Raw genomic sequence first — 23,622 nt, 5'->3', positions numbered from 1 at the left:
TTCTGTAAGATAGGGTAATTGAAATAAGGACACACACACGCACACACACACACACACACACACGCACACACACATAGTGAGTGATGGCGATTCAACGTGTGATAGACAAAGCTCTATTGTGCCAGATTAATAAGATTAATATGAAGCTGTGTGTTTTTCCAAAGTGTAGCTCTCTGACACTGGCAACCAACATGTTCTCATTGGCAAACCCCTCTTATCTCTGCATCTTCATATCATGTCATTCACTATTTGGCCTTTGGCTCGTCTACGCAGAGGACTAGCTTTCAGGCATTCTCACGCCTGATTTATACTTAGTTTGCACTCCAGTGTCTCACATAAAAAATAGAAGATATACAAACTCACAAAGCGTCAAGCAGTGACACGTTGTGAGCTTGTAGATTGGCTGTTTTCGGTGTGTGATACAACGCTTAATGTGCAAGCTGCAACCATACTGTACATAGTATATGCCATGCAAAATAAGAATGCATAGGACACTACAGTGACTGATCTTTGACACATTCGCAGTTTTGAAAACAAGATGTGTGGACAACTAGAACAAATGTTTCATTCCATAATAGAAAAGTATTGTTCATATTAATAATATAGACTTTCTTTAGTCAGATTACGTGTGAGTGGGTTTGAGAATTTGGCTCAAAACCTGGAGTTGAACCTACTGTAGGAGTCTGCAATGTACAACCAAATCGCAAAGCTAAATCTCAATCTTGATAGTCAGACGTCCCATTAGTCCGATTTAGGGTTAGGTTTAGGCATAGTTTTACTGAGGTTGGGGTTAGGGTTACGTATCGTCAGACTAATGGGACGTCGGAACAACGCTACGCACCCAATCTTATCTATTTGCCTTTTATTTAATGATGAATCATCTCATCTTATAATTAATTTTGTATATGTATTTTGTATACAGAGTGATTCCAATGGTCCACTGTCCACACACTATACAGTAGCCATGCTCTATAGGCCCTGTCACCTCTAATCTGTGTGCCAGTGTGTGCTGCGAGACCCTAAACTGTCCCCAGCGTTTCTCTAGCACCAGCATCGCCCACGACAGAGAATGTACATTCTTGTCCGACGTAATTAAAGCCAATTCACGATGCTGATATTGTGAGTGTGGGTCTTCCAGCCAATGCCGAGGCCTAAGGGCTTGCTTGCACCACATCATACATTATGCCCTTGCACATCAAGCGGGCACAAGCTGTACTTCACTGGAGCGCTTCCAAAAAGGGCTCTTGTCATTAGCTTTGCCACTCGGCGGCCAATTGCTGGAGCAGGGGGAACAAAAGGCACAGTCCACCCCTGCATGCTCTGATTGCTCCGAGTGAGAAAGAGAGAGGCGAGGCAAAAGTCTGTGTGCCCGGGATGGGGGCCTCCTTTTTGGCATGGCTTGGCAGAGCGGCACAGGGTGTTCGGGACACAGAGGTAATTGGGGTCTCTTATCTACCAGGCTCTGAGGGTTTCATTGGATTCTGTTTTCTGTTTGTCTGAGTTTTTTTTTTATTCTTTTTTTTTTGGCTGGCGGTGTCGTTGAGCAAAATAACAGAAAAGCTACAAACATACGCGTAGGAATTTCAAATTCCCTCGTCTCTCTCCAACAATCTTCTCGCCCCTTTCTCACTGTTGCATACATACAGTACATACAGTACTTGTATACACACAAATGCAACACACAAAAAAAAAGAAAGAAGGGGGGAAAAAAGGAGAAACTGATTTCTTCATGAAGTGAGACTCCCAGCTTGTGTGGACTGGCAGGTGTTTTTGATCCATTAGATAAACCCACCGTTTCCAATAAAAGTGACAGGAGAGGAGAAAAACGACAGTCAGTCCAAGAGGATAGAGGGGATCCTTTGTCCTTGATCCCGACATGAAGTAATGACAATGAATGAAATGCCTGGATCCTTCTTGATCCTCTCCCTGATGTCCTTTCTCACCGCCTCTTTCCCTCACTCACTCTCTCTCTCTCTTTCTCTCCTTTCCTGGCTGGTGTGTATTTTGCCATATTGTGATCCTCCTCCTGTGCCTCTAGACCCTCAGGATATTTGGATATCGCATGGAGTCAAAGCCCCGTCAATCAGATAAGCAGTGACCTCGCAGACCCCGCAGATAAGACGTTACACAGCAAGAGGAAATGGCAGACAGCGTGTGTGTGTGTGTGTGTGTGTGTGTGTGTGTGTGTGTGTGTGTGTGTGTGTGTGTGTGTGTGTGTGTGTGTGTGTGTGTGTGTGTGTGTGTGTGCGCGCGCGCGCGTGCAGGGGGGGGCAATACAAGGCCCGACTATGAAGGCTCAGTGAAGCAAGGCTGATCACAACGGCTCTTCAGTCTCTGCAAGGCTGCCAAGAATTAAGAACATTGTTGCTCACACCGTCACCATCTATAGAGAATCTGAATGGACTGAATGCGGGGTGGGATGCAATACATGTGAGCACTCACCTTCCTGTCGATGGCACGGTAGGTTTTCATCAAGGGCGCCATTTCACGAAAGGTCTCCTCCAATACATGGATCCATGGAGCTGGACGTGGAAAACATTTCAAGAAAGGGAAAGTCACAATTGGGTTTATTTGGTGTGTGAACATGTGTAGCCTACTGAGAAACTGACTTGGGACAGTGTAGTAAGAAAGGCTATTTACAGCTATACAGTCCATATAAATACAAATTAAGCACATTATTAACATGATTGGGCTGCATGATGTGTTTTGTTTTTTTGCCTTACTATGTGCACCCATTCAAATGTTTGCCAGACCCATGAAATGGGTAGGCCTACATAAGCAAATGTCGGTCTGTCCGGGTTTTCTATATAAAGGGTATATATGATGATGACATGATGATGACATGCCTCCAAAAGGCATGATGTCATAAATGATGATGACAGACAGGGGGTCTGGCACAACCAGGTTGACCTGGTCTAGTTTTTTTAACACATCACTCAAAACAGCATAACATAACTTGATTGCTTTAGTAGGATCAGTCATCTTAATTGCTGGCAACACATCCATGCAATTGTGAAGGTCGCTCTGCGACTGCGTGTATTCATTTCCGCCACTGCAGGACGAAAATAGCTAATCTGCAAGCTCACAATGGGCATTGTGAGCTTGCAGATCGGCTATTTTCAGTGTGCAACACCGCCGTATGACGAAGCATAAATCAGGCCGTTGCATTCCATTACGCTGGCAAATGACAAAGGGAAGAATCAAGCGCAAGCCTTTGTTTAGGACAGCAGCTTTTGGGTGGTCTGCAGGTTTGAAAGCCCTCTGGGCAGGATCAGGGTGATCCCCATGTACAACACCAATAGGCCAACTTGTTGAAACAGATAAGGCCTTATTCACTCATAATTCACACCCCGAATTCACACAAGAAGCAGGATTTCCACATTCTCTGTTTTTACAGAGACATAACTTTCTCCCTATAATTCAATAACGTATAGAACTTGAAAGGTGCAATTCCGGGAAATTGCAAGTGTGGTTGCCTATAGGCTATATTGTGTTGTGATGTCACGTGACGTGAGGCTTGACCAATCCTCAAATCCATTATATTGTCCAATCAGAAAAGGGACAGAAAAGGTCAATTTAACTCAATGGACTTTTGGGGTTACTCTATATGAAATAATAAAGCTGGACAAGAACTATAGTCTGGTTGCACGGTAGGCAACCACAGACACTAATTATTCATTGGAGTTGAGATTTTCTCAGGCCCTGCATTTGGAAGAGGACGCAAAATGTGTTAGGCTACTCGTACAAAATAGCACTATGAAGCACTAAAGACTGCACAGATGGTTATGGCTGAGCCTGTGAGTTCTTTTACAGCAACACCTTGCCTCGTATACTTACAGTATATTACTGAAGCTTCAGTGCAACTACAAACATGTCCACTGAGACCAGCATTTAGTGCCCTGCATTACTGTTGAGCAAAAGGAGAATGCTCCTCATTCCCCTCTGGTGAAGACCATGAAGTGGGCAGTGGTTCTCAAACATTTTCATGTCAAGGACCCCCCAAATTAAGATGTATTTAGCTGTGGACCGCCATCTGACAATAATTTTGCCAGGGACCCCCATACAAGATGTGTTGTTAAAATGTTTCAAAAATATTAAAATTGTTCACCCCCCAGATGTTGAAAATGGCAGATCTACAAGCTCATGACATATCAAATCGCTACACATAATGAGCTTGTAGATCGGATATTGTCAAAATGCTGATCTGATATATACAGGGTTAAAGTAGTTAAACTGATTTTGATGCTTTATTAACTGGTTTTGCTGGGGACCCCCTCAAGGACCCCGGACACCACTGATCTAGGCTTTGGATCAGTGACATTCTGGTCACAAACATGTTTAGCTTTCAGACTATACTGCAGCAAGGATGAATTGGAAGTTGGATCCAGTTCACCTCAGTGTACGGATGTTGACTAGACTAACCTTGCCTTTTGGATTTAAAATGTCAGACTTTTCCTTTTAACTTTTCCAATTTACTAAGCCTTCCAGTTCCCTATATATGCATCAAAATTAGCGTAAGCTAACAAACTCAGTGGTGGCCAACTCGTTTGCAAACTAGACTACACGAATAAAGAATTAATGGTGTTAAATAAATAGGCCTATCTAGGCCAGCAACCAAAAGTTACAGCCCTGGAGAGGACTGAAATGAATGCTTGCAGTGCCCTCTATCGCCAAAACACTAGTATAACAAGTGGTTGTGTTAAACCCAACCTCATAGTGTGGCATAATTAAGTCTTATTAAATATAATGAAGTACAACACAAACATAACCACTGGTGTAAAGCAACTAAGTACATTTACTCAACAACTTTACAATGTTGAGGTAGCCTATTTGTACTTTACTTTAGTATTTCCAGCACTTGTCTTTTACTTCTACTGGTTTCCTGTGGAAATAAGTTTAGTCTTTTCTAGGATCTCCTTTTAGTAGACCTTGTACCAGGCAGTGAACTGTACCGTCATGAAACTGTACATTTTCCTATGCAAACTTCTAATAAAGTCTTCAATCAATCAATCAATCAATCAATCAATCAATCAATCCACTACATTTCAGTGGCAAATATGTACTTTTGTCTTTTACTCCACTACATTTATTTGAACACTTTAGTTACTAGTTACTTTGTAGATGTAGATCTTAATTATTATTAGGAACATACATTCGGCCATTTGAAAATAGCCTGTAGATCTGCTATTTTCAAAGGATTTGAAAACTTGAAATGGCACATTCTGAACAATGAGTAGCCTACTTTCTACTTTTGGTACTTTAAGTACATTTAGCTACGAATACCTTTGTACTTTTACTCACACAATTTAGTAAAGTATCAATACTGCAATGTAGAAATACGTAAAACACTTGAGTACTTTTTTTCCCACCACTGCAAACATCCATTGACCGCCTCCTCCTCTACAACCAGCCTGCTGTGAGAGAAGAGAACCGCTGAGAACTGAACTGACTGAGTGCTATTTCCGGACACCCGGAAGTAAGCAGAAAATTCCCAAAGATGGCGGAACAAGGTCCAATGGCCATAGCGATGCGGCTACGAAACCAGCTCCAGTCCGTCTACAAGCTGGACCCGCTGCGGAACGAGGTGAGTGGCGGCCCCCCCGTGTGTATGTAGTACGTTTTTGACGTTATACATTCTCCCGACGGGACCCGGGTCGATGTGACGCCACGCGGTCGACCGAAAACAGACGCCAAAACACGGCACGGCACATGGTTGCGTTAATGTGGATGGAATGGAAGGAAGGCAGAGCTGAGCGGAGCGGAGCAGCGGAGCCTCCTCTCCTCTCTCTCCGTGTCGAGGAGAGTGATGGAGACTGTAGAGAGAGAGGAGGGAAAGACACAGATAGATTGAGACTGTTTCACGAACGTGAAAGAGACTGTGTATATCGCCTGAGAAAGAGATAGAGACACAGAGAGAGAGCTCAGAGCTGTTGTAAAGTGAACTGTGACTGACTGTATGCCTTGTAAAGACAAACTGACATAGCTGCTCTGTTTACACAATGCTGTACCCCCTCCAACTGTATACGTTCCCCCTTTTGGCTTTTCCAACTGTTTTTAGTATATTTTTAGTTTTGAACGTAGGTTTTCTCACGCCAATAAAGCTCCTTTGAATTGAATTGACTGTGAAACGCAGGCGTGGAGGGAGTTTACACCCGTGTTGTTCCTCCTCCTCTCTGTCAGTCTACTCTGCACGACTTGCGTGCGTGTTTGTTTCCATCCAGCCCAGCCATCATTCGTGATGAAACCTTGTCTGAAACGTAGCTCTGGTCCGGAGAACTCCTAATAAAACTAATGAAACGCGATGGACCGCGAGAGCTAGCTCAGGTTCCGCACGCATCCGAACTGAACGGAGGCACTCACTCTTCTTGCCTCGCACCTCTATCAAGGCAGGCACGTCGCCACGGAGGCAGTCGTGGTGTTTTTACAACTAATCTGCTATGTTTTTTGTACGGTGCGGAATACGAGAGTTTCAGCTCATAGTTTACATTCATGCCACCACCACCACCACATGTAGGACTCGTTCCTCCTTTCAGCGAGCGAACACTCCGAGGGAGTCCGAGCACAGCACAGTGACTGACTCGCATATACACACACCATGCTCTGTCGGTGTGAGTGTTTGTCCCAATGTCCCGCGGCCCACCCCCGACGGAGTGTTATTATTATGTCGCTCACATCCACAATCGTTGGCTCGAAAACTTGACCATTTTTCAGCAACACGTTCATCATTGAGAGAGCAAAAGTGAGGATGAGGGATGAGGGAGGGGGGGGGGGGGGGAAGAATCACTTACTCGCTGGTTGCTTTAGCGATGAGACATGGCGGGGTTAAAGCTGACGTGTTTACGTGTAGTTTTTAGACCCACAATGATTAGTTCTTGACAAACATTTGCCAGCTGTAGTAGCAAGCCAGCTCGCCTCCTCCTCGGCTCTTTAGTTTAGGTAGCTGCCCTGAATGTCCTAGTGGGAGGAGTCTATGGTCTGGAACCAGGCTAGCTGTCAATTTCGGTCCTCACCTGGAGATGGGGAGCAGACCTCCATTCAGAAACACCCCCACTTAGAAACATTCAGAAATACCCCCACTGAGGTTAAGGTTAGACCTCGAAGTCAATCTTCTGAATGGCAATGTTTCTGATTGGAGATGTGTAACCCTGGAGATGTTGCTCTGATTGACGTACTCAGCGTTGCCATGTCTGCTTATTACAAGCGACTTTGTGCTTTGTTTCCTATAAAGTCGCTTTTAAATATTTGTTTCTAAAGTGTAGTTGCTTATATGGGTTTGCTTCCTTGATTGGTTGAATACTTTATTAGACAGAAATGTAAACGGCGCGAGAGATAGTCGGACATTTAGACCAAAAGAATAACAGAAAATAGTCCTGGGGACTCCTCCTGGATGTTGTAAACCGGTGGTTCTCAAACATTTCTATGTCAAGGACCCCCAAATTAATTTGGCAATGTATTTGGCCACGCACCCCATCTGAAAATATTTGCATACAAGATTTTTGTTGTTAAAAGGTTTGACTTACAAAAACATTTCACATCCAAAATAATTGGCCCATCAATGGTGCTAAAACACTAGACATACTCTTCTAAACAAAACGATGGTTAATACATATGCAAAAAGGTGTTTACATTAGTCATTAGTTTTTGTTTTTGATGCCCCTGGCGCCACCATTTCGCCTCCTTGTTCTTCTGTGTACAGAGATGGAACTGGGGCCTTTGGGGCAGCAACAGAGATAATCATAGAGCTGAATCGATGGCGATGACTGCTAGTTTGTTGTAGTTTGCTTGGCATAGTTGGCATTTAAAAGTTGGGCGACAGAACATTGCATTCAGATGACACCTCGTTAGCCGGCAACGCTAGACTGCCAGTGTCGCCAGGTTATAAGCGACTTTAGTCTTGTTTTTCTGTAAAGTCACTTGTTTTCCTGTAAAGTCACTTGTAAACATTCATAGTTGCGGGTTGCTTTTGTTTGTGCTTGTTTCTGAAGTGTAGCTACTTATTTGGCCTTGCTTTTTCAAGATTCTTTTTGAAAATAGCTGAGGTAATAGAGCTCAAGTGGTGAAAATGGTCGCTTATTTTTGGCTTGTTTTCATTAGTCTGGGATCGCTTCACTTTTCGGACTTGTAACCGGTCTGGAGCGGAAACCTCAAAACGTCATGTTGTAGTACTCAAAGGACTACAGTTTGGCCGGAACTATCAACCGGAAACAGTTTTAACCCAAAATAATTCCCCTGCACTCAAGGACATACTTTTAAGGCCTACCTAATAAACTCCTTGATGCGGAGTAGTTTTGCTTTTGAAAAATGTGTTTGGTATATGCATCTTTTTTTTGTCCAACTCGTAGCGACTGGAAAGACTACACTAGGCTACTCGAGCATTTTAAAAGGGATTGGGGAAACAAACGGAGGGAACCAAATCAGGACGACGCCGCTTCTTCTAGTGGTTTCCGCGTTGGGCGGAAACCAAACGGGCTGTTGTGAACAAACACCAGGCTTTCTCTCTGAAAGCCTGGTGGGCGAGGTTATGTTTTCATAGACCTGGTCGCTTGTTTCACTCACAGAATCTGGCAACCGAAGTTTGTCTTTTCTCTCACCAAAACTCATTCCAGAAGGGGCAAGGACGACTCATAAAAACTGAGCAAGTCCAGTCCCATTGACGTGTCAATAGAGTCCCGATCCGCTGCCGACAACCTGCCAACGACAGCTTTATCGGCAGCCGACACTTTCCAACCATTTCCGACGGCCGAATCTTTTTTTTTTTTTTTTTTTTTTTTAAGATTTATTTTTTGCCTTTTTATGCCTTTATTTGATAGGATAGTAGACTGACAGGAAATGGGTAGAGAGATGGGGAATGACATGTGGCAAAGGTCGTCCGGATCGGGAATCGAACCGGCGACGCCAGAAGGCATCATAGCCTAGTATGTGGTATGCGCCTTGACCACCAGGCCCCCGACGGCCGAATCTCTGTGGTTAAGAGTTACCTTAAAAGGAACAGTCGGCAGGGTGGGACAGGGGTGCTTCTCTACTCTTCAATATTTCTCCTCAAAAGTATTATATGTGATAGCACAAAACCCATTGTGTGCATACAGGGATTGACGCTAACACTTGCCCGACTGCCGGGGCAGGTAAATAAAGTGGTCGGGCAGGTGAAGTTTGTTACCAGGTTGCCCGACCAGGCAAGTGCCCATTTTGAGTAACATAATAGAAGATATGTTTCTTTAGCCTACTTGAGCATAGGCCTGTCCTCTAAAAATCGACGAATCGACGCGTCATTTTAAGTCCCGGGAATCGACGCCAATTGTTTGAGTCGAGGCGAAAATATATATTTTGTTATATCACCAGTTAGCCTACTACTGCGGTGCACTGCTGGACTGGTGTCAATCATGTACTTCCAATTGAGAGAAGTAGCAATTGGCGAACAGTTATTTATTGTCTTGCATACGGGGGTGAAAGTGAGACGGAACGGCCAGAACCGCCGCTTCGTTAAAACATTCGGAGCCGGGACGGTAAGAGGAGAAGCACGCTGTCAAAATTAGGGTTGGGTACCGAAATTCGGTACCGGGACAGAACCGATAAGGACATGACGGTTCCTGGGTACCCAAAAATAATATTTACTTTCGGTACCGCTTATCGGTTCCTAGACGCACCAGTAAAAAAAAAGACGTGCTATCCGTTCAAAAAAGGCTACATTACATTACGTGCACTTCACAGGACAAGCCCTACACGGGCTACACTACGAAGGGCGCACACTCTGAATTGGGAAGCGGCTCTTGTATTCCTCCAAACACACAGACACACAAGCACACACACAATCGGGGGACAACTGCGTTGCCAGTCAGTCAACGACAACAGCGATGCTAGCAAAATTAGCAGCCCATCCACCAGTACAGCTGAGCCCTTCACAGCCACAGAGAGACGTGAGATGGAGTCGAAACATTTATGACAGCGTGGCATTCATCTGAAAGACGGTACGGCAACAGCAACAGTGCTTGCGGACCCCCGCGTGTCTCTCTGGGTTATGGTGCGACTGCGGGATCAGCTCTCTGTCGCTCGCTCGCCGAGCTGTGTTATTTTGTCAAATCTAAGCTGGCAAATCTAACACTTCCGGTAGCCGATCTTTTCAGAATAAGATATGTTGCGCTAGCCGCAATAAGACTTCCAGGATCCAGGCGGTGGTCGACTTCTTAATCTCTTCAGAATAAGAGTATCGCTCAAGACATTGAAATATGATTTCATTTGTCATCATAATTCATTAAAACTGTAATTAAACATTCAAATTCAATTAAAAAATTATGTTTTAAATGATTCATTAAAACTGTAAATTAAACATTAAAATTAAATTTAAAAAAAATGTTTTTGTGTAAAAACCAAACCATTTTGGAACCGTTTGGAACCGGAACCGATAAGCAGAACCGAAACCGGAATCGTAAAAATCCAAACGATACCCATCCCTAGTCAAAATCCCATATTAAATAACCTGCCACAGCACAAACGCACGTCCACTCTTCTAAAGTTAAATTAACATACACAAGTGTAGGCTACAAGTTACATTTTCTAATTAAAGTGCTTCTGAATTGTTCCAGTGTTGTAATCCATGATGAATGATTGTTTCGCTGTGTTTGCGTCCATGACATGTCCACACTGCTGGCTCTAGCGGGAGCTGTGCCTCCGCCTGTTCATGATCCGTTTCTGAAATGAATCCGTTCTCGACACTGACTCATTACTCTGTCAGTGCTCTGTGTCCCGCGACTGCGGACTGGATCCCATCGTTAATTTAAAAGAGCCGTTCAAGAGAGCGGAATCGTTTGCGAATGTCTCATCTCTACTGCACGCTGCAGAGAGACAGGGCAGAGTTGAACAGTGGAGATGTTTTATTTGTTTTAACGGTGTGTTATAACTATGGTTGTACACTGCTATGAAGATAAAGTTCGGCTCGCACCGTGTATTCAATTCATCTTAATATATTATTGTATTATGTTGTCGTGGTTTAAAGCAACACTTTTTTTTTATTTTATTTTTTTTACACAAAGTAGACTATAAAACGATTCGTCAACGTGTCGGAATGAACCCCTCGAGTCGAGTCGACTTCAAAAATCCAGAGTCGAGGACAGGCCTACTTGAGCATAAATTTGTAGGCTATCATAATGCATAATGTCTATCGCAACAGAAGTTATTGTGTGAGAGAGACAGGGAAAAAGAGAGCTAGAGAAAGGGTTAAGAAGTGAGTTTAGAATGCTCTTATTATTTGGAAAATGTTCACCTTTGGTGAAGGAAAATGCTTAACTCCCGAAGCTTATGTGACGGCGGCCTGTTACAGACTATTCTAAAAGGTATGAAATCTAATGACATGAGCTGTCAAAAACCTCATAACAGTGTAGTAGATGCTGACTTGGTTGCGTACGCCAGTGATTCTGCTTCGCTGGCATGCTATAAAAAAGCACACATGGAGGCTGTTTGTGTGTAAAGCAAAGCTGGCATTAATGACTTCTCGCATTAAAGTGTCTAGTGTTTTTCACATTGACACTTAACACATCGACTGCCAGGTATGAATTAATTGGCCTCTGCCACCGTTTTTCAGTGTATTTGCCTTATTTTTGCCGGCAACTGGAATGCACCATGTGACCAACATGTACAGTAAACAAGAAGCACATGGCAGAAGGCGCATCATCTTCTCGTTCACCTGGAAATGGAAAAACTATCTGCGATCACCTGTTCTTTAGTTGGGTGCTTAGTGCATGGATGCATGTTAAGGGTTTTAAGTTAAAGGAGTAGTTCACCTCCAAAATGACCTTTTTTCTATTGATTAGTCACACCATGGAGACTTGAGTTCAATAATATTTTTTTGTATTTGTCGCATGCAGAATCAATGGGGGTACATTTACTATAATCATTTTTTTGTCTTAGGAATGCGACGAATACAAAATAATATTATTAAGTCTCCATGGTGTGACTAATCAATAGAAATAAAGTCATTTTGGGGGTGAACTACTCCTTTAAGCTGACATTGCTGGCCACTGTGAAGATTACACATGACCTTCTACGAAAGAGTACAATAAAAGCCAACAAAAGTCTGTTTGCGTTTTGCAGGAGGAGGTCAAGTTGAAAATCAAGGACCTGAACGAGCACATTGTCTGCTACCTGTGTGCTGGCTACTTCATAGATGCAACAACAATTACAGAATGCTTGCACACATGTGAGTAACAAGAAGGGCCTTAAATTAATGCAATATTAATATATTCTAAATTTTGTTTTGTTTGTTCACTGCATAAAGAACAGCACTGACAAAACCAAACAAAATTCTTGTAGTTGGCTATTCCATTGCATTTTACATCTGTGCCTTCGGTTGAAGTCTTTTTTTCCCCCTTTTTTTCTTATAATGTATTTCTCTCTTTCTCTCATAGTCTGCAAGAGCTGTATTGTAAAATACCTGCAAACAAGCAAGTATTGTCCAATGTGTAACATCAAAATCCACGAAACGCAGCCTTTACTCAACCTGAAATTGGACCGAGTGATGCAAGACATCGTCTACAAACTGGTGCCTGGATTACAAGAAAGTAAGTTATAGTTATGCCATGCGGTATTATTATTTACAAGCTTGAGGGGAGCCTCATGAGGATGGCCTGGCCTCATGCTGGACATAAGTTGCCCCAGAAAGGTAGTTGTTTGAGGTTGAACTCTCTACATTACTCATCAAACATATAATTATCCGAACATATAATTATCAATTCACACATGACCCTCTTCTAGCGCCACCCTGAGGCCGATTCTTGCAAAACACATTTTTGGACACAGCTCCTACAATTTTTGCCCTAAAATAACGCAAATCGGTACACAGTATGTCTACACTCATGTCATCAACATGGATCTGTCTCGTATAGCGCCACCATCAGGCCGATTTTTTCAAACACATTTTTGGACACTGCTCCTACACATTTTGCCCTAAAATCACGCAAATCGGTACACAGTATGTCTACACTCATGTCATCAACATGGATCTGTCCCATATAGCGCCACCAACAGGCCAATTTCTTCAAACACATTTTTGGACAATACTCCTACACATATTGCCCTAAAATCACGCTGGGACCTGGCGGTCGCTTATCTCCCTATTAGGAAGTCTTACTGGTTTAAATATATAGTCAGCGTTAACGCTGCCGTCCTCTTGACTTAGAACGATCTTTAAAACCATACTTTCATAGTTATAGTGCTCAGTGTGAATGGTCCTTTAGGCTGCTCAACAGCGCCACTTGATGGTAGGTCACCCACTACACACCCACACATACTACATACATGCATGCATACATACTGATACAGATATACACACTTGGTCAAATGTTGGAGAGGTTGGCACCGCTCACAAAATGGGAGTTGGTTGGCGGGTTTGTGCGTACTTCTTCCATCACTGGATAGATCAAACGTCAGATGATTCCTGCAGCCGTCTCTCCGCTGGTTTCCATGTAATAACATTGATAATTGATGGCCACTAACCTTTAATATCATTTCTATCTGTTGAATAGGTGAAGATAAAAGAATAAAAGAATTCTATCAGTCCAGAGGGCTAGAGCGAGTCATCCAACCCACTGGGGATGGTAAGACTGTCATCTACTTATTTCACTGCTTCACTAATGTGATTTATGACGCAAGTGAGACCTCATGAGCAATGATGACATTCCCGGCCGCAAAGTAGAGGGTAGCATGGGTCTGCCCGGAACCGAATTTTACCCGAGAGCCGAACCAAGCCATTTCGGGTCTAAGATATTGACGTGTCCCTCAGGGAAGGGTCGGATAAGGTCCAATTGCTGCAGGTCTCGTTCGGAGCATTGCGGGTCCTTAAAAAGTCTTAAATCTTACTTTCAAAATGGTGCATGAATCCTGTTAATTTATATTAAACCCTTCAACTGTTATTTTTAAAGATATACGTGTTGCAATTACATTCTAAAATCCATAGTGTCTGCTCTACTCGAGGGGGGTGTGTGTACGCACACACACATACACGTGTCTATGACGCAACCGCAACCCTCCGCTGTAGCTCTCGAAGAGGCAGGTGTGGTGCACTCAGCGCTCTAGAGGAGACGAGAAGTCGACCAGTCTCAAAGTAATGGTGTAAATAAGCATAATATAGCAACGGACACAGTGCAGGTCTAAAGTCCTGACCAGACCTGTTTAATTTTCCCTGGCTCCATTTAGGATCGGATCCAATTTCAGTTGTCTCCATTTCAGACCAGAATGTTTCATGGGGAAATTCGGTTCGGTCCAAATATCCTCGGTTCCCTTTAGAGACGGATCTAATTTTTTTGACCCGTGCTACCCTCTACCGCAAAGTAGTTGGAGTATACCAACGTAAGACGCCTAAGGGAGAAAAGTGACCTCGCCATAAACGGCGAGGTCGCTTTTCTAACCTATAGACTATACATGTCAGTCTTAACCAGTGTGGCTGGTTCTACAGACAGGGATCTCCATACTGTATATGGGCATAAAAAGGATTGTATGTGGCCGATGTGTTCTCCATACTGTATATGGGCATTTCCATATGAAGTCCTGTTAGGGGAACCACACTAACAGAATCCCTTTTATGCCCATATATGGAGATACCTGTCTGTAGAACCAGCCACACTGGTCAGACTGACATGTATAGTCTATTAGACTGACATGTATATTGGCATCCACAGATATGGGATTAATATTGATGACATCAGGGATCTCCATACAGTATATGGGCATAAAAGGGGTTCTGGTAGTGTGGTTCCCCTGACATCACAGTGATGTCAGAGAGTCAATCAACAAACGAAGTGTTACAGGGACGGACAGATATGGTCAAGATGTGACGTTTCTCATACTAAACTGCGACCTACGGGCACAATCAACCAGTCAGGATCTACATGTCCAGCATCAAAATGTTGAACGTTCCTAATATGATGTCTATTTTGTTTAATAAATGCCTCACATATTACATGAATCCATGCTTGTTAACCAAATGCATTTTCGTTGATTTCATTTTGCAATGCAGTACTTTTCCTTGCCTGATGATATGCTAAATTTGTCCTTTCACTTTGACATTGTCTTCCTCATATTTGGTTTTATTTTATTTTCCTAGATGCCATGCCTGATGCCACAGGTTTACCATACACTAGCTTTGACCATTCAAAAGCCCACTTCTACAGATATGATGAGCAGGTGTCGCTTTGTCTGGAAAGACAAAGGTAAGCTTTGATTTGGAATCCCGACTCTGAGGAAGATGCAGTAGCATGCGTCAGTCACTATCTATTTGTATTAGCACCTTTAATAAAAGACGATTTAATTGTCTGAGCTGCAGACATATTGTGTGTGTGTGTGTGTGTGTGTGTGTGTGTGTGTGTGTGTGTGTGTGTGTGTGTGTGTGTGTGTGTGTGTGTGTGTGTGTGTGTGTGTGTGTGTGTGTGTGTGTGTGTGTGTGTGTGTGTGTGTGTGTGTGTGTGTGTGTGTGTGTGGCGTCCCTATTCTGGGCATATCATAATGATTGCTGAACATTCAGTGAATATTCTAACTATTTGGCAGACAACAAAGTATACAGGGTTCAAGTGGTTAAAGTATAATTATTGACATAATATGACAATATCAACAGTCAACACATGAAAGGTTTGAGTTTAACCTAACCCTAAATACTTTTTTACTTTTTATTTTTAGTTCGTCACATTCTGGAAAAGACAAGACAAAACTTACTCTTCAGGTAAGGCTATAACACGATGTTTTTTTTTGTAATACATAATGATGTTTCAGAGCAACTGGGCTCTCACAGGGTTGCGTTGGCAAATAACGCTTTGCTCTCTTTAAAGGGATATTTCAACCCCCAAAAATAAATGTCTTCACTATCGATTACTCACCCATGGAGACGTGAATTCATGGATAATTCTTTGTTTTTGTCGAATTCCTAAGACAATAATTTGATGACCTATGGTTCCCTATGGAGACACAAAGAGCCTGCTTTGTTCCTCAAATTATTGTCTGAATGCGACAAAAACATATCTATGAATTCAAGTCTCCAACGGGTGAGTAATTGATAGAAAAAAAAAGTCATTTTGGGGGTGAACTAATCCTTTTTTTATTTCGCTAAACATTAAAGGCTTACAAACAAAGCAGTATGTACATAAGCCCTGACATCAGAGATACAGTATACAGTACAGTCATGTCCCATTCAGATGTCCAGCCCTATTTCAGGATTGGTGAGCTCAGTGTATGAAAGTCTTGTTTTTGTTTGCCTATCTTTCCACGTCATTTTATTTGTAGAGCACACACAGTACACATGACATGTTCCTTTTAACTTCAGTAGACTTGGATGAAAACAAAACAGAAAAACTAGTAATAATGATAGCCGCGGCTGTAGCCCACAATGTAAGTGTCAATAACTTAAATAGAAATGTATCCATATCAAAAATGCTTACTTGTTTGGGAAATGTTCATACGCTGCTGTATTGACCTGTTTCAACCAGCAGAGGTCACTCTTCTGCTGTATTTGATTCAAGGCCTTGGTGTTTGTGGCTTTGTGCATATGACACAGATTTCTTTTTATATGAATTAACTTTAATCAAAGAGAATGCTGAAACCTTGCTTTTGTTTGTTTGCTTTTAAACAGGGCTATTAATTTACACGTTTCCTTTGCACATTCCTAGAGAAGCCATGCTAACATTGTTCGAATTCATGGGAGGGAATATACTGTATATCAGTATATCATATTAAACTCCAGAGAATTACTTAAGCCAAGGCCCTTTGACCACAGCCAAACATGTATTTATAGCTACATTCATGAGACAGGGAGGTGTCCTTTTGGTGAAGTCTGGTAAAATAAATATCACATATTTTGCATTGCATGGGTGTGAGCTCAGCCTCAGTTATCTTGCCTATTGATATTGCGTGGTAAACCACATGTACCACATGGTCTCCCCCTCATAAGAAAATACCGTGGGTGGGGGGCACTACCGGCAATTAGTGGACATACTTTACCGCGTACATACATTACCATAGATTTGAATCCTACAGTATATCTCAACTCATAACCAATGTTGCGTTTCCATACTGTGTTAAATCATAAGTTGTGGGTGTGTTGCTGAGTGGAAGCATGTGTTTAGGACTTTGTATTTTTTTGCAGGTAAATGAGTTGGCTATGTAGGTGACTACTGAATGTGCAGATAATTATATCACTTTTTGCGTTACTGTATGCATTGCGGTTTAAAAGAAATAATGAACTGCTGTATTTGACTATTCATTTTAATTCATTATGACACCTGGGTTAAAATCCAAGACCTGTGTCGAGTGTGACGTGTGTTCCAAAGCTGCTTATGTTTTCACTGAACCTTGTAATGCCCCCCTCCTCTGGATATAGTGATCACGGTCACAACGTTATGGTCGTCACTCCCGCGTGATTATGGATCCCACTGGGAAAGATGGATAACCACGCCCCGGAAGCTTGTGATTGGCTGAACCGGATGTAGGGAGCGCTCCGTTGTAGTCTCTTGGACCGCGTGAGGTGCACCAAAACCCAATTATCGTTGTGTTTATCGTGCGCTTGCCCAGGCCTTACGGCCTGGGCATAAATAGAACGATTGCATTCACCACGGCTTCGTAACTCGCGCGGCGCTCCGCCGGCCGCGCGGCCCTGGCCCCCTCTTCGCGGCCACTCGCGCCTGCGGCGATCGGGGGCGAAGAGCAGGACCAAGGTCCGCTGGCCTTCGCGCCGCTTGCAATGTCGTGGACAATAACTGTGAAAACGAGCGCTCTATGCCGTTTCCATCCATCTTTCCCAGTGGGATCCATAATCACGCGTCACTCCCCAGCTATTAGAAAGATATTTGACCAAGCCTGGAAATGCAACATAATTTCAGCATCGCCCAGGCAAATGAAAGGGGTGACATTTGAGTCCATCCTTTTTCATTGATCATCATGCTGTTTTACCTCTCTGCAGCAGAAGTTTGTTCGCTGTTCTGTCCGTGCTGAGGTGAGACACCTGAGGAAAGTCCTGTGTCATCGACTAAATGTGGAGAAACACCAGGTCTGTTACTTATCACATCTGCTGATGTTCATATTGCAAGGTGCAAAATGTTTTGCTGTGTTATGCTAGGTAGCTCCATTGTTTCTTTGTTGCATGTAAGCCTGCTGCCTGTCAATGTGTTAACCAAACTCCCAAGAGGGCCTCTGTTGCATCCGAGTAATAGTTTACGTGGCAAGTAAGAATTCAAGGCAGTAATTGTTTGGCAGAATGTTTCTCTATATGGTGGGTTATAGAGCTCATGACCAACACCTTGTCAGGGTTGAGCCTAAGTTCTACTCGCGCACATCAGCGTTGCTCACCAAAAATAGGCTTTAGGGGTTTTGATTCCCTTTGTAGCTCAGTGATTCACCTACAGGTTTTTGAACGGTTCAGTCCACCTGGGGGTTTAAGGTGTATGCCACACAGTGACTAGTGCATTTTAGAGGCGTCCACTGTACATAGTGTTATATTAACAGGTTAATGCTTGGGGTTGTTTTCTTTAATTTGTAGGAACAGATCGGGGAACGGTCACGCTTTTATTGGTAGCGATAATGGGAAGGTTGTACTCTAAAGCACTACGTTCTACTCTCGCAACTCTTCAGTTCCGAACTGAACGGAAACTTTTAAAATTCCTCAAATCAAATTGTTTTCATATTCAGATTCCAATGAGTTTTTTTTTTAATATGAACACTTTCATACTACACCAACATATTTTCAATCTTTGATGCCAAATTCGAGGCTCTGTAGTGAACGCTCACCGCCGATTGATGTGCTAAATCTTTTCCCCGATTAGCCACAGGCTACAGCAGTGGTTCCCAAACTTTTTAGCTCAAGACCCAAAAGAGAAATCAGATGTTTGCCAGGGGACTCAAACTAGTGAAAATGGCAGATCTACAAGCTCACAATGCGTCGTGAGCTTGCAGATCTGCTATCTTCACTACTCCTTAAACATTTGTTTTCTAATTTAGGTAATATATTTTATTTTATTCATTATGAAGTTCCTTTTGGAAAAAAAAAATGAATTTGTTTTCAACCTGTACAAATCTGCATTTTTGTGGACATCTTTAGAAAATCTATTAAAAGTAGTAATAATTAATGACAAAAAATAAATAAAGGGATATTCACTCGCGAACACACAGGAACAAAAAGTGATCCACGACCCACAAATGGGTCCTGAGTCGCGACCCACTGTTTGGGAACCAGCGGGGCTAACTGTACAACGCATGGAGACAAAGAGCGGTAGCTGTGGTTGTCCCGTCAGGTTGCCCCCGTTTCATCTGTCCGTGTGGTCTCTCTTGATCTGCAGGTCCAGATGTTGTTCAATAACGAGTCCCTCCCCGATCACATGACCATGAAGCGGCTGTGGCTCTCTCACTGGTTTGGCAAGGTACTACGACACAGCCACTCTCAACTGGCGCCAGCAAATTTCATACATTCCTTTACACTTGAACGCCCCCCCCCCTCTCTTTTCTTTCCCCTTTGTCTCTGGTACTTTCTTTTTTTGTACTGCTGCCGTTAGGAAGCTCTGGAGAATGTTCAGGATCAATGTTTTGTTAATGTTGGGAAGTGTAAAAAACTAAAGAGACCACAGTGACTTTAACCCGTCAAGACCCGAAGCAGATTCTACAAAATGCCTTTAAAAATCGGTAGTTCTAATTATTCAACATCTTTCAAACACTGATTTTTATTTGGCTGCGGACCCCCCATCTCAAAATATGTTGTTCCAGGGACCCCCAGAAACAAGGATTTGAGTAACAGACTAGCTTAAAAGTATTATATCTCTGCTGTCGGGCCGAAACCTCCCAACTCCAAAATGTTCATTTTTGGGAAAATTAGCTCAAGTGGAGTTAGGAGGTTTTGACCGAAGGGCTTTTTACTACTTTTCATTGGTTCAATATTATTTTAACCAACACACATATGTAAAGAGTGTTCAATAGCACATATTTATGAAAAAAAGAGAGGGCCAATCGGGTGGAGTTAGCTGGTTTGGCAGAAAGTGTGGAGTTAGGAGGTTTTGTCTCAAGCACTTTTTACTACATTCCATTGGGTCAATATTATTTTAACCAACACTCAGATGTAAAGGGTGTTCAATAGCCCTGATTTATGCCAAAAAAAATCAAAAAACCTCAAAAATGGAGTTAAGAGGTTTTGGCCAGACAGTGACGATATTCAAAGACTTGCACCAAAAAGAGCAGATCTACAAGCTCACAGCGCATTCTTTTGTGCACTGCTGTGAGCTTGTAGATCTTCTGTTTTTGAATAGCCAATGCTAAGTTCTAAAATGGAATGGAAGCTTGCCCGGTTAAAAAGTTAAAAAGGCAGATTAATTGTTCTCAGTTGTTGTCCTCATAAGTTATTTTAAATGAGAGTTCTGCTATGTGACAGAAATGTGGACTCTAAATGCAACTTTAGAATAACTAATTATAATATGTATATGCCTACATAATATAATTTGGTACATTAGAAGATACTGTAAATCAATGAATTCACTGAAGACCATTGACATGCAAGACATTTTTGGTGATACAGCATAGCAATCAAAGCTAAAGTATTAAAATGGCCTTGCTCTAATGTTGAGTTGTCCATTTCTCTCCCCAGGCTCAACCATTGGTCCTTCACTATACCATCAAGGACAAAAGAACCAGATAGAACATGGCCTCAGTTGGCAGGCAGCTGTACATATTTTGTATAATATACATTCTATTTTAATAGTGTTTTGTGTACATATACTTATTTTCCTTGTTTTTTGTATTTTTTGAGAATAAATTTGATTGGTAAAATGAATGGTGTGGTTTGTTCAATATACCAGAGATGGATTCATCAACATAACAATTATGCGTATAGGTACAGTTGGAGAATGAATAGATGAGGTAGCAAGGAAAATTAAATGAGAAATGACAAATAATGTTCCATGCTGTTGATCTGAATGGGAAATTAAACTGCACCATACCATGAAAGCTAAGTAGCGTTATGTCATTTAAATAGTCAACCTTGCTTATACTCAGCACGTCTGTCAAAAAAGGACTGATTACACATTCACACCACGAACACGAAACACGCCAAATTAGTACAAAATATTGCGTTCATCCACAACGTAACTTTTTTCTTTTTAAGACGAGCAGTTTCATCAGACTGCATGTTTGCTGAGGAATCCATCAATGGAAGTTTTCAATTAAAGTTTACAAGCACTTGGCTTGGTGGCGCTGCTAATTATTGTGCTGAGCAAGCAGGCGCAAGCCTAGTTCTGACAGCATGTGGGTTCAAGTTTGGCTCTTGACCTGTCACATTCAGGGGTGTCGCACCAAATTCTGGGCCCTGGGCACAAGGATTCACTCACATGTTGTGCTTTAACTATTGAAAAATAGCAGATATACAAGCTCACAGCGAGCTTGTAGTTCTGCTATTATTATTTTTTTTTAATCTTGAAAATAGTCTGAACATTTCAAATCCTATGGTTTTTTGAAAAACCTGTTTCTATGTCAGTGGTGCTCAAACATTTTCATGTGAAGGAGGACCCCCAGAATTATATGTATTTGGTCACGGACCCCCATCTCAAAATATTTAGTTCCAGGGACCCCCCCCCACACACACACACACATTTTCACGACTTTTCAAAAATAGCAGATCTACAAGCTTGCAGCATGGCACTCGGTGCCATGCTGTGAGCTTGTATATCTGATATTTTTCAATAGCTAAAGTATAAAATACTTGTGACGCCCCTGGTCACATTGCAACCTCTCTTTCCTGACACTGCACTGTTCAGTCAACCTGAAATGCTGTCAAATAATTTTTGTTTATTTATAATAACACCTTTTTTTTTAAGCATTTAGGAGCTGCTTCCCGGGGTACAAATATAACGTTTTGTGTAGAAGTTACGGTTGAGGACGCATGCTTAACGTGTGCCTGTAAGATTTTGGAAATAACTAAAGTTCAAGTGCAAATGTTTACGTATACCGTATAAGCTTCAGTCTTTTGAAACAAAGGGCAAAATGACAAACCCAATCCAACAATTTCTTGCACGGAAATAATGCTATGAAGTTTAATTTATTATACTTTCCTGATAGATATATATATATATATATATATATATTTATTTTTCTAACTCGGTCAAAAGAATACGATTTATTTCACAAATTGATCTTTTCAAGTTTAACTTAAAATATTAACTTGATTAATGTAAACATTGATTTCATAGCTATGACTACATTGACATTATTTTTTAACATAATCGTACATGCTGCCTAACTTTTATATTATGTACAGTCCTGATTAATAATAATTAAATATATATACTAGATTCTATACTAAAATGGCTCTATGCACTAAAACAGGGAAATTTTAGCAGTTGTCCTTTCAGTCTGCGAAAACAGGACCATAATATTTTAATGTCACTGACAGACTATTTTACAGTCCTGTATGAACATTTATTTTTCACTGACTTTCTATTACCGTTTGTGAAATCAGCAATTGCCTATTAAATATATTAGTGTCTCCAGTTCAAATGCAATTAGACTCCAAATCCATTCTTAGTAACAGAAAGTACATATTCAGTGCTGGCTCTGTATTGTAAGACTGTACATGTCTTAAAATAAACAAGTAATTCTGTGTCATTGGCATAATATCAAGCAAGACACCTACCCACCCCCTCTCCATACACAGTCATATTAAGTGAGTAAGGGACAACTATGTGTGGAGTTTCATAATTATTCAATTAACCCAGTGTAAATATTTACTCAAGGTGGGTCCACTTTCTCACTCTCAAGAGTTAAATTAACAAACAGGATGTTATTGTGTGTCAACACTAGGTGGCAGTCTCTGCACTTTTCATACATGCTGTTGATGCTGTTGAAGTAAATACACAATCTATATAGTCCAAATTCAAACCAATTCAATGCAAGGTGCCAATATCTGATCATAAATAAAGTAACATATAATTATACGTTCTATTTTCAAACACAAATGTGTGTTTTCTCCGTCTAGAATTGTATGGCCCAAAGGAAATTAAATTCACAAAGAGAGAAAGAAAGGAGTAAGGACATGCAGCGCCAAATGTTTTTCAAATGATTCTGTGACCTTGGGGGATGTAACACTTTTTTGTTATTGAAAGGCATAGTTTATAAATAGCATTTTATGATGAATCCTCAAAGAATAATTGATTTTCTACAATACAGGTCATATCTGACGCAAAGCTTTTTAAATACTAAAATACCATACGCTTCCTGTTTGGCCATTTTAAATGAATAAAATAAGCCCAATAACTCACAAAGAAACCCCTGACAGCATATATATATATATATATATATATATATATATATATATATATATATATATATATATATATATAAACACACATGAATTTTGATTGTGTCCCTTGTGTTTAAAAAGAAAATCATAACCTCATAATCTATCAATTATAACAATAATAATCCCCTTAAGGTTTGACCTGTAGGCTAAAACTATAAATGTTGTGGGCCTCTTGGACGGATCATTTGATTGGCCCTTATGCCTCTGTTGACCTTTCTGGGCCTTCATTTCCCAGGATTCTCTCTGTTCAGGACAAACGTGTCCACCAGGCAACTAGACAGAGAAAGGCCCAGGTGTGGTTTCCATATGCCACTGCTTAA

General features: G+C 41.6%; 1 protein-coding gene across 1 annotated transcript; it reads left to right on the top strand.

The window, feature by feature from the left end:
• Positions 1-5,476: 5,476 nt before the first annotated feature.
• Positions 5,477-23,622, top strand: pcgf1 (polycomb group ring finger 1; the record flags this gene model as incomplete). The annotated part of the gene is made up of 9 exons (XM_080746795.1): positions 5,477-5,584; positions 12,085-12,190; positions 12,399-12,551; positions 13,515-13,586; positions 15,092-15,197; positions 15,661-15,703; positions 17,933-18,019; positions 19,305-19,486; positions 23,538-23,622. The coding sequence occupies exons 1-9, from the start codon at positions 5,498-5,500 to the stop codon at positions 23,620-23,622; spliced, it is 921 nt and encodes a 306-aa protein (XP_080602921.1). The 5' UTR covers positions 5,477-5,497.

Source organism: Nannobrachium achirus (assembly GCF_963921795.1).
Source record: "Nannobrachium achirus genome assembly, chromosome: 17".
NCBI lineage: Eukaryota > Metazoa > Chordata > Actinopteri > Myctophiformes > Myctophidae > Nannobrachium > Nannobrachium achirus.
This window is presented reverse-complemented; position numbering and strand designations above follow the sequence as displayed.